The sequence below is a fragment of the Salmo salar genome, chromosome ssa01 (assembly GCF_905237065.1).
Source record: "Salmo salar chromosome ssa01, Ssal_v3.1, whole genome shotgun sequence".
Lineage (NCBI taxonomy): Eukaryota > Metazoa > Chordata > Actinopteri > Salmoniformes > Salmonidae > Salmo > Salmo salar.
The window spans coordinates 12,583,165-12,596,394 of NC_059442.1; the positions used below are offsets into that span (position 1 = coordinate 12,583,165).

A 13,230-nucleotide genomic window follows, 5' to 3' on the forward strand; every position below is an offset into this window, starting at 1 on the left:
CAATACATACAAATAAACTGAATGAACAAAAACAACAAACCGTGACGACACGTTACAACATACACTTACTCAAAATCAATCTCCCACAAACCCAGGTGGGAAAACACCTACTTAAGTATGATCTCCAATTAGAGAACGATGACCAGCTGCCTCTAATTGGAGTTCATCCCAAACAAAACCCAACATAGAAATACAAAACTAGAACATAACATAGAAAATCTAAACTAGAAAACCCCCGTCACGCCCTGACCTACTCTACCATAGAAAATAACAGCTTTCTATGGTCAGGACGTGACAAAAGGTGTCACGGCTGTCTGAAGAATGGGACCAAAGCGCAGCGTGTGTATCGTTCCACATTTTATTATAACTGTGAACTATGCAAGACATACAAAATAACTAATGAACAAAACATCAAACCGTGACGAAGAGGTGCAACATACACTTACTCAAAATAATCTCCCACAAACCAGGTGGGAAAAACAACCACTTAAATATGATCCCCAATTAGAGACAACGATGACCAGCTGCCTCTAATTGGAGGTCATCCCCCAAAAAACAATATAGAAATACAACTAGATCCCCACATAGAAATACATAAACTAGACAAAACCCCAACATAGAAAAAAGAAACTAGAACCAACATAGACATAAATAAACTAGACAAAACCCTCTGTCACGCCCTGACCTACTCTACTATAGAAAAATAAAAGCTTTCTATGGTCAGGATGTGACAAAAGGGGCCACTTTGGGTTGAGACAATCATTCAGAGGGCCTCACAGATCTTTAATTTGTTATACTTTTTCTTCCAATATTATCAATTATCAATTTAGAGCAAATTCAGAGCAATAGAGCACATGCAATTGATTTGATGAACAGCACATCACAAATATATACATACACTCATCAAATAGGCTACATCACATGTATAACACCCATATTAAGGGTTACTTCAGTAGTTGGATGAGCGAAAATGTCCCTTCTGCTCCTTGACTGAATTCATTCTAAATGTATAGTCTGTTGTTGCTATCCTTGTGAGGCAATCCAGGTGTACATTGTTCAGTCTATTTCTCTGTTTCTGTTTCACAATGTTCATTGTTGAGTCCCTTCTCCTTCCCTCGTATGTTTGGGGCGCTGTCAGTGCACACAGATCTCAGATTTGACCAGTTAATATTATTATCTGCAAAAAAATTTAACAAGGGCTTTCAGAATATCCTCTCCTCGTGTTGGTCGCTGAAGGGGCAGTAACCATAAAAGTTCCTCTCTGAACGAATCGTTTTGAGGGAAGCGGACCCATACACATAATTGGGCAATGTCACTTACATCAGTGCTTTCATCAAGCGCAGTACTACGTCAGTAATCAGTTGCTTACCGATGTCCTCGCTGATGTCTTCTATGTGTCTTGTTATGGTCGAGTCTGAGAGTTACAGTCCCTTACATTTGCTTTAAAATAGCTTCCTTGTTTGTGAAATCAGCATGCAATATTTCGGCTGAGACCAAAACATATTATTTGACAATCCCCACGTCTGTGAAGGCCTTCTTGTTTCTTGTAAGTATCCAAGCAATCTCATATGTTGCCTCTGTCATTTTCTCAGCAACAGTGCTAGATCTGTCCATCCTTTGTTGTTGTCCTTTGAGCTGTCTTTTGAGTTGCGCTATTTTGTTATTTCTGAGGTTGCTTTGTGGCAGATATGTTTTGTCAAAGTGGGCATGGTGTGACTGGAAATGTCGCTCTAAATCTCCTTGCTTAAAACAAATGGCTGCCTTCTGGCAAATAAGACAAAGTAAGCTAGTCCCATTATGCAGTACAAACAAATATTTGTCTGTCCATTTCTCTGGGAACTTTCCGTGTTCTGTTTGAATCGACCATATCCTTCTTTTAGCTACGTTAGCTATGTTAGCTACCTGCATTTCCCCGCCCGCCATCTTCCTGATTTTCCAGGTTCTCTGGTGGTTGTTCGTTCATAGCTGTCACGTTGTTCTCCAGCTCTTCCCCTCATTTTCATTGTCAATAGATTTACGTTTCTTTTAAAAAAATAAATCAATCCATGTCTACCAGACTGCACAATTAGCTAGTAGCTAATGTAGCTAAGTGTCGGTTGCTGTAGCTGAGCACTATTTCGGAAAGCGTTCTATTTCGCCTTTCTGTTCAACAGCTGCGCTATACTGCCATCTATCTGCCATCCAGGGAACAACAGATATATTCAATGAAGTGATTCAGGCCTGCATTAAAGACATTGAGTTGATATTGTATCATTGTTATGTATTATGAATGGAAAATAGGAAAATCATTCGGGTGGCCGCGCAATGAGTACCACCGACTTAAGGTATTATATTTCAGTTTTTTATTCACCAAAGAGCGGTATGTTTCTTTTTTTTTTTTTTGTAGTAGTAATAGGACTTAATTCTCTAATTCATTCAATTCAGCAGTGCATTTCTTTTTAAGACCTTTGGTATAGGAAATTATTTGACCCCTAGGAAAGGCCTTTAATGTATCCCAGATTGCAAACTATTGCGTGAGGACGGACAGTTTGTTTCACAGAAAAACGTAATTTGGTCTCTGATAAAGTTTCAAAAGAGTTTAGGCGCCATCTATAGGTCCCTTGAACTCTATCCAGCATGCACACAGAAAGTGTGAGGGAGAATTATCTGAGATAGTTCTGGATAAATACTCAGTTTCCACAACTCTATGGGTTACCTGTGCTGATAGGGGGGAAAAAAATCACTCCAGGTATGAGAGCTATGCAGGCAGGAGTAGAATGAGTAATCTCTATCTTGGGGGTGGAGCTATCTCCATGTGTCTTTTCACTTTAAGTAAAGTGGTTGTTCCACTGGATATCAGAAGGTGAATGCACCAATTTGTAAGTCGCTCTGGATAAGAGCGTCTGCTAAACGACGTAAATGTAAATGTAAAATGTTAAGTCTTTCATAAATGATAGAGTGCATTTGGCTGACTTAGTTAATGAGGATGCTTTAGCTGAGGATCTATCCAGAATCGGATCCAGACAAAAATTGAAGTCACCCCCAACTAAGAGTGTTCCCTGAAATTCCTCTACCTTGAGGAATATATCTTCAAGAAAGTATTTCGACCCCTTGACTTTTTCCACATTCTGTTACATTACAGCCTTATTCTAAAATTGATAAAATTCTTGTTGTTTTGTCATCAATCTACACACAATACCCTATAATGACAAAGCAAAAACGTTTTTATTTTATTTTGCAAATGTATTAAAATATAAAAAACTGAAATATCACATTTACATAAGTATTCAGACTCTTTACTCAGTACTTTGTTGAAGCACCTTTGACAGCGATTATAGCCTTGAGTCTTCTTGGGTGTGATCAATGGAAAAAGGATGCACCTGGGCTCAATTTTGCAACAATTTCTAAAACCTATTTTCGCTTTGTCATTACGGGATATTTTGTGTAGATTGATGAGGACATTTTTTATTTATTTCATCCATTTTATAATAAGGCTGTAATGTAACAAAATGTGGAAAAAGTGAAAGGGGTCTGAATACAGCCCATGGCTGGTATATTAGCCATATACCACAACCACTCGGGCCTTATTGCTTAAATAAACCAGCGTGGTTATTAATAGAAGGAGTCATCTTACTGCTGGGCCCACGTGACGTGTTGAACACTGCACAATTGAGACTTTCTGACTGCAGGTGCAAATACAGACAACAGATGTAGAAAGACATGCTGAGACGTCTGTCTGGACCGTTGTCCTCACAACTATATCCAACATTAACCTTGACATATTGTGACATCCTGTGTCCATTGGAAATGTTTGATTGTGTGTTTCACATATGACACAGACACAGATCACATGCAGTATCATGGAGATCATTGACACCATCATCATACTGTGAGTACAAGAGCCTGCTGAAGGTTTAGGCTGAGTGTAAAGGTATACAATATTAGAGGGATACCATATAATATGCATCTAATGATGAACATGATGAATTGCATACAGTATTGTACAGTACAGGGGTAATTCAACTTATTCACCTCCAATGTATACTATAGCATCCACATACTGTACCGTCTCAACAGATTGCTGTAGTAGTGAATGCTTTGTGGTAACCTACCTTCCATGCGATTTGGTTTCCCTTGGTGTTATGCTCCAGAGCGATGGGGAAGTCTCCTCGCTCGTAGAACTTGCAAAACGCAGTGGGCTTGGCCGGCCTCTCCCGGAAGACCCCCACTGCCGGCGGTCTCAACCTAGAGAGAGAGAGAGTCCCTATCTGTCCCTATGTTCAGTCCTTTGTCCCTAACCATCTGTGGGGCTCGACGACATGACTGGCAGATGTATAACTGTCATTAATCCTCAGATTACCACCCATTGAGCAACACCATCTCAGTGCTGGACTATAGTGTGATGGGACTAGAGCATTTCATGACTACAGTGGCAGACAGTGACAAGACCATGTTTCCAGTGAGATACTACTGTAAGGCAGTGCATCAAACGTGGCTAAAGACCTGGGAGAGACTTTCTTATTCTTAGAGGTAGACATGATGAGTGGCTAACTAGTGCTTGGCCCTGAAGTAAGTTACAACTTAGTTTAGACTATTAAAAGGCACACTACGGTGTCCCGGTGGATCCACAGCATTTAATGCACCATGGGATTGCAGAGGCATAAAAGGAATCTGTTTGGTGGCGTTTATTGACTTTTAAGCGAGGGAATGCTTAAATGAATAACATTATGCTAAGTTAATAGGCACCATTTGGCATACCTGCAGGAGGGTGTAACCAAACAAAACAACTATGACTGAACATGCATTGAAAAGCACAAGAAAAATAATAATCTGCATGAAGGCTATTTTGCCGAGTGCTTTTTTTCCTTATCCATCTGAAACTAAATAATATTCTGGGCCAAATGTTGCATGAATGAGTGTCCTTGCAATGTTTTAATGCTCATTCTTCCAAATATAATAAACTATAGGCCTATACTGTACCTCATTTGACACTGTACTGTGGTATAGATAGGCCTAAATCATTAAAACATTGTTTTGCTCTGTATGTGACTAAAAACATCTGAGTCCGAGATGCATTCACCACAGAACGGTTTGAAGCTTTTCGAAATTACAAAGCAAATGCAAAACCTTCAGTGTTCCTCCCTCCACAGAAGTTCACTCAGTCACGGACAAAAAAAAGAAGCCTTACAGATAAGTGATGCTCCTGCAGCCTGGAGCAACACAAGCCTTCAAACCCAGGTAGCACTGTTCTGCCGGCAGCTAAGAATAGTCCTGGAGAAAATGAACTCCAGACTGCAAGGACTGGGCCGGGTGGCATTTATGGTCACAAGTGATGACACCGCAGTCGATTCCGCCTCACGCGGCGCACCGTACCCTTCAGCGAACTCCCCTCTCCTTTCAACTGTAATCAGCAACCAACCCCTATTCCCCCTACTTCCAGACCCCAAATAATCATTTTTTTCCCAGTCCTCAACAAAAACACAACAGCACTGACTCCGAGACCCTTACTCCCTTCTCCCCCACGTTCCTCTGCTGCACTCTATCTCGGGGGCTTTGACTGGAATAGGAATCGCGGCGCTTCGAAGGATTATGACCTGCCGACTTCCGTGATCCGGGAGCCTGCTCCCAACTGGGATTCATGGCGATCCTGTCTAACCGCCCCATCATGAGAGATCATAAGCCATACTCTAGGAAGTGTGAGTACTGGTGACACACTCTTTTCACGCCATTTCCCCGGTGGGCGGTGCTATACGTCAAGGACTGTCCAATGCGCGTTCATGTTCAACTGAGAACCCTCTGCCTGGGACCTCATTCATAAATTAAGCTATGGTGGGTTTATACTTTACAGTTTACAATTGCAGTTTCATATTTGTACATAATTTTGATTTGTTTGAACTAACGATAGCTAGCTACCAAGTGGCTGGATCAGTTTTCCCATAAGTGAACAATGTGTAACGTCAATGTGTAAAGTGTTACTTGCTAGCCAACCAACAACGCCAATGCCGCTATCAAGCCAATCTACTAAGCTTACCTGAATAAAATACATGACACTAATCATGACTAAATTTAATTTAATTTCACTGCGATTGGTTAGTAAAAATGAAATACCTGGGATGATGAATCAATTGTGTTGCTGGTTTAATTTGTTAATCTGATGGATTTTGGATGTCCTTGGTCTGATTTGTTGGAGGGCCCACAAGGCCAACTTTACCATATTATACTGGAGGCAGACTTACACACCCAGTATCATTACTTTGCGCGAATGATATTGCTCAACTTCTAACAATGTGAAATTCGAATACAGAATCATTTGTTTAGCTTCTTTCTATTCTGTGGCTGCATGAAATAGCAAACAATTTCAATTCAGCGGTTACGTTAGTTTACTTCATCTTTGTGGCTCCCTGATGAAACAGTAACATCTATTACTGTAGTTAGGCTTAGATGTGAAAAGAGTATGTCCCAGCAGCACTGTGGCTCAGTGCTAATTTCCTGTCCAGGATGGGAGGTGGGAGGTGACTGAAATGTGCTGGGAACACCTGCTAATTCTGTTTTAAGCAGTGTTTTTTTTCCTTTAGATCTTCTTTAATAGTATGTATCTTGAATGTCTCCCTCATCTTCTTCTTCTCACTCCCCTCTCCCTGTGCATATCACTCCAACCACTCTGGTGTGAGAGGCCAAATAGGTGGTTGAAATGCTAATAACTCCATGCTGGGCATTGCAGTGCTCTGCAATATCAATCTGACCTCCTCCCCTGCTGAAAAATCTAAGTGAAATAGACACACACACACACACACACACACACACACACACACATACTGCACACACACATACTGCACACACACATACTGCGCGCACACACACACTGTACACACACACTGTACACACACACTGTACACACACACTGTACACACACACATACACACACATGCATACTGTACACACACACACACACACACCTGCACACACACACACACACACACTGTACACACACACATACACACACACACATAATGTACACACACACACGCATACTGTACACACGCACACACACACATACTGCACACACACACACATAATGTACACACACACACACACATACTGCGCGCACACACACACTGTACACACACTGTACACACACACATACACACACGCATACTGTACACACACACACACACACACACACACACACATACTGCACACACACATACTGCACACACACACACACACTGTACACACACACATACACACATAATGTACACACACACACACGCATACTGTACACACGCACACACACACACATACTGCACACACACACACATAATGTACACACACACATACTGTACACACACACACACACACACACACACATACTGCGCGCACACACACACTGTACACACACACATACACACACGCATACTGTACACACACACACACACACACTACTGTACACACACACACACACACACTGCACACACACATACTGCACACACACACACACACACACACAGTACACACACTGTACACACACACATACACACACATAATGTACACACACACACACGCATACTGCACACACACACACACACACACACACACACACACACACACACACACACACACACACACACACACACACTACTGTACACACACACACACACACACACACACATACATACTGTACACACACACACACACACATACTGTACACACACACACACACACACATACTGTACACACACACGCACACAAGTGACTGGGAAGATTTTAATTTATCGGGACAATTGAATATGCAAAACATGGTTTGCATATTTAAAGAACTGGTTTAGATTAATACACAGGCATAAAATAATAACAATGATATACAATATTAATAATAATAATAATAAACAAATGATTTAAAATATGAAATTAATAAATAAAAGTTCCAGAATTGCATTGTACCAGAATTGCGACTTGCACAGTAGCCTGCATTTGGCAGCGTCAACATTCTTCTCATCTTTTGTCCGCTACAGTATTAAACCTTGTCCATACGGAGGACATTCCCATGTAGAAGTTTCACTATAGACATACTCTCTAACTTTAGTTTTTACTTCAATGAAATAGGTTTCCATATTCACAATCAACAGTAGCCTAGTTCAAGGCTCCTCCCTCTCTCTCAACAGCAGGCTCATGCTGGCAAGGAGTGAGAGAATGGTGCTGAAGAGTGAGAGAATGGTGCTGAAGAGTGAGAGAATGGTGCTGAAGTGTGAGAGAATGGTGCTGAAGACTGAGAGAATGGTGCTGAAGACTGAGAGAATGGTGCTGAAGAGTGAGAGAAGAGTGAAATCAGGGTGTACAATATGCAGGCGCTGACAATTTGGCCGGCTACAATTGTATTTATCGGCTTTTATTTTATCGTGCCAAAAGCCAGCAATTACCGGCTAACGGAAACCCATACAGACACGCACACATGAACAAACACAGGCATACACACAATATCCTGCCCTCAGTGGTGGTCATAAACTGAGCCTTTGAGGCAGAGTATTTAACTCGAGGTAGCTTGGTGGTAACATTATTAAACAGGAAGTGTCAGGTTCTCTGCCACTGGTGCACACATCAGGGAGTAATAACAAGGCCCTGGCTGTCATATTGGCTCTTGGCTGTCATTTCTCTCCAGCCCCTTACTTATCATTTTGGATGCTATCCTTTTTTTCTCTAATGCCTGTGTCCACTCCTTTCTTTTCCTGTGAACAGAAACCTGCAACCCCCACTAAGCTTCCCCCTTGGAAGTCACGTGGTTGAGTCCCTTGCGTAGGTGATTGGCCCAGCCAGCAGAGGACGAAACCTGTGCTACTGTCATTTATAAGCTGTCATCCGGTGGAACAAAGATGCTCTAACCTTATTAGTATGGTTCATCCAGGTGTAGCTGACACAGGGGCAGAAGAATAGGGAAAGGTAGATAGAGGGGGAGAGACAGAGATGGGAGAGAGAGAGAGAGAGAGAGCAGAGATGGAGGAGAGAGAGAGAGAGAGAGAGAGAGAGAGAGATGGAGGAGAGAGAGAGATGGAGGGGAGGAGAGAGAGAGAGAGAGAGAGAGAGAGAGAGAGAGAGAGATGGGGAGAGAGAGAGATGGGGAGAGAGAGAGATGGGGGAGAGAGAGAGAGACAGGAACTGTGACTCCTCAATTCTGAGGGTAAGTTCACTGTGGTGACGGTGACGCAGCGTGTAGGTGATCCATCAACTTGCATGGCGTCCCCAAAACACCTCTGTAACCAACTGTAACCCACACTCTAATTTTTGTATTTATAACTCTCCTGCTTCGTTCATTTCCCTTCTCTTTCTCATTTTAGGGGTTATTTTGCATCATCTGCTTACTGAGGCGGCGAGGGGAGCTGCTGGACAAGGAAGGCACCGCTCACTTTCCTTCTTGCTTTCCCTCTTTCCCTCTTTCCCTCGCTCTGTACTTCTTTCCTTTTTCGGTTGAGGGGTTATTAAAATCTATCGCGATGCAAAGAGCGGTCTTTTCCTTTCCCGGGCTCGACGAAGTAAGGAGGGTGTGTGAGTCACAGAGGCAGGAGGATGGAGAGAGACAGACAAAGCCTCTTCTGATAAGGTCAGGCTGCACATCACCGCCGCAGACAACACAATTAGCTCTCTTTATTTACGGGAAATCGCCCAGTCCAGAAATATGCACTTGCCAGGGGTGTGTCCTTTTGACGAAAGTTAAAAGAATCCACAATAAAAAATGAACCGAGGCGACAAAACCAGGTGCTCTTTTCTTTCACATCCTCTTATCCAAACAAGAACATGTCACGGGTTTGGCTTACTCATTTACTCTGTATGAAACCGCAGGGTGAAATAGTCGGGTGTCAATCTACTTTCAGATGAATAAAGCCTTGGATCCATTACTTAAGTATCTCTTTCTCATGGCCAAACATACAGCCTAGTCAGTTGGAGCACAATCAGTTGGTAAATCAATGTCATTGTGTGAAGAAAATTACTGGTAGTTGGCTCCTTTGTTAGTCAAGGTCAGAAGGCAGGAAGTGATGTTGGCTTGCTCCAGTCGACAGTGAAATTGAAGGCTAAAATGTAGGCTAGTAGACTCTGCGCTCCTGCATACAAGCCACAGAGGCACTTTGTTATTGTCATTGTGTCATATCAACGAGGGCGATCACTTTTGTGGGAGGTATTGTCTGTAATGAAAAATTACAAGTTATGCGCAAAGACAACAGCATCGACATTCACCTTTCAGAACAAAGACAAAGGGAGATATGCCTTTGACCATGCCTCAGGACTACCTGGTATGATGACTCCTTGCTGACCCAGTCCACCTGGCCGTGCTGCTGCTCCAGTTTCAACTGTTCTGCCTGCGGCTATGGAACCCTGACCTGTTCACCGGACGTGCTTGTTGCACCCTCGACAACTACTATGATTATTATTATTTGACCATGCTGGTCATTTATGAACATTTTAACATTTTAACATTTTGACCATGTTCTGTTATAATATCCACCCTGCACAGCCAGAAGAGGACTGGCCACCCCTCATAGCCTGGTTCCTCTCTAGGTTTCTTCCTAGGTTTTTGGCCTTTCTAGGGAGTTTTTCCTAGGGAGTTTTTCCTAGCCACCGTGCTTCTTTCACATGCTTTGCTTGCTGTTTGGGGTTTTAGGCTGGGTTTCTGTACAGCACTTTGAGAATATCAGCTGATGTACGAAGGGCTATATAAAAATAAATTTGATTTGATTTAGATAAAAGAAGAACGAAAAATAATTCAACGATGGGGAGAGAGGATGAAAACTAGGAAAAGTACCTTTTTGAAGCTTTTGAAAAGAGCTTTCTGCTCTTTTTCCTGTCATTTATTTGTATGTTTACCTCAGCGAGTGTAGTGTCCTTCAGAGCAGAATACAATGGAGCAAGTAAATACCCCTCACAGCCTGCTCCGTTTCCAGTGGTCAGCCCACTTATCTGCAGGGCTGCCTGGCCATTGCTTGCAGCTTCAGAGACCAGAGAGGCCCATTTAGTGATTCATATCACAAAACTACAGTTGTGATCGCTCAAAATTAATCAGAGGGAATAGCCTACTGTGTTACCCACTCTATACTTTTCAAGTGATTACAAAGGAGCTGCTTGTACTGGACGAACCAGGGAGGCAAAGACGTGTAAACAGACTGCATAGTTACACAACACACATTCAAAGTACAGTTGAAGTCTGAAGTTTACATACACTTAGGTTGGAGTCATTAAAACTCATTTATCAACCACTCCACACATTTCTTGTTAACAAACTATAGTTTTGGCAAGTCGGTTAGGACATCTACTTTGTGCATGACACAAGTCATTTTTTCTGTAAATCAATTGTTTACAGACAGATTATTTCCCTTATAATTCACTGTATCACAATTCCAGTGGGTCAGAAGTTTACATACACTAAGTTGACTGTGTCTTGAAACAGCTTGGAAAAATCCAGAAAATGATGGCATGGCTTTAGAAAATTCTGATAGGCTAATTGACATCACTTGAGTCAATTGGAGGTGTACCTGGGGATGTATTTCAAGGCATACCTTCAAACTCAGTGCCTCTTTGCGTGACATCATGGGAAAATCAAAAGAAATCAGCCAAGACCACAGCAGAAAGAAAATGTAGACCTCCACAAGTCTGGTTCATCCTTGGGAGCAATTTCCAGATGCCTGAAGGTACCACATTCATCTGTATAAACAATAGTACGCAAGTATACACACCATGGAACCACGCAGCCATCATACCGCTCAGGAAGGAGATGCTTTCTGTCTCTTAGAGATGAAAGTACTTTGGTGCGAAAAGTGCAAATCAATCCCAGAACAACAGCAAAGGACCTTGTGAAGATGCTGGAGGAAACAGGTACAAAAGTATCTATATCCACAGTAAAATGAGTCCTATATCGACATAACCTGAAAGGCCACTCAGCAAGGAAGAAGCCACTGCTCCAAAACTGCAGTAAAAAAGCCAGACTACGGTTTGCAACTGCACATGGGGACAAAGATTGTACTTTTTGGAGAAATGTCCTCTGGTCTGATGAAACAAAATAGAACTGTTTGGCCATAATGACCATTGTTATGTTTGGAGGAAAAAGGGGGATGCTTGCAAGCCGAAGAACACCATCCCAACCGTGAAGCTCGGGGGAGGCAGCATCATGTTCTGGGGCTGCTTTGCTGCAGGAGGGACTGGTGCACTTCACAAAATAGATGGCATCATGAGGGAGGAAAATTATGTGGATATATTGAAGCAACATCTCAAGACATCAGTCAGGAAGTTAAATCTTGGTCGCAAATGGGTCTTCCAAATGGAGAATGACCCCAAGCTTTCTTCCAAAGTTGTGGCAAAATGGCTTAAGGACAACAAAGTCAAGGTATTGGAGCGGCCATCACAAAGCCCTGACCTCAAACCTGTAGAAAAGTTGTAGGCAGAACTGAAAAAGTGTGTGCGAGCAAGGAGGCCTACAAACCTGACTCAGTCACACCAGCTGGGCCAAAATTCACCCAACGTATTGTGGGAAGCTTGTGGAAGGCTACCCAAAGTGTTTGATCCAAGTTAAACAACTTAAAGGCAACTCTACCAAATACTAATTGAGTGTATGTAAACTTCTAACCCACTGGGAATGTGATGAAAGAAATAAAAGCTGAAATAAATCATTCTCTCTACTATTATTCTGACATTTCACATTCTTAAAATAAAGTGTTGATCCTAACTGACCTAAGACAGGGAATTGTTACTAGTAATTGTGAAAAACTGAGTTTAAATGTATTTGGCTGAGGTGTATGTAAACTTCCAACTTCAACTGTATATCCTCAAGACCAGTGGAGGTCGGTGCTATTTAAGATCAGGGATGACTTTTTTTGTGTGTGTTTTTTTTTCATTGATGAGCATGGCCTTATTTCTATTACAGCATGTTGGATGACTGTCATTCATATTCCATTCACCCAGCTCAATGTAACATCGATAGGTTTAGGATACTACATGATACTGTCACGTCCTGACCAGCATAAGGGTTATTTGTTATAGTAGTTTGGTCAGGACGTGGCAGAGGGTATTTGTTTTATGTGGTTCGGGGTGGTGATTTATTTAGTAGGGTGTTGGTTTAGTTAGTTCCGGGTTTTTGGGATTATGTTCTATGTTTGTATTTCTATGTGGTCTCTACTCTTTCGTATTTCTATGTCTAGTTTATTGGGGTTGGACTCTCAATTGGAGGCAGGTGTTTTCTATATATGGGTATGTGTTTGGTTTAGTGTTTGTGGG

At 42.1% G+C, this 13,230-nt stretch overlaps 1 protein-coding gene across 1 annotated transcript in view; it reads right to left on the minus strand.

Moving 5' to 3' along the window:
- Positions 1-13,230, minus strand: part of LOC106561950 (parkin coregulated gene protein homolog) — a 283,610-nt gene that overhangs the window by 237,633 nt on the left and 32,747 nt on the right. Inside the window, exon 4 of the mRNA XM_014126456.2 lies at positions 4,092-4,218. Within this exon, the coding sequence (XP_013981931.1) occupies positions 4,092-4,218 (127 nt within the window). The remainder of the gene's footprint in view (positions 1-4,091; positions 4,219-13,230) is intronic.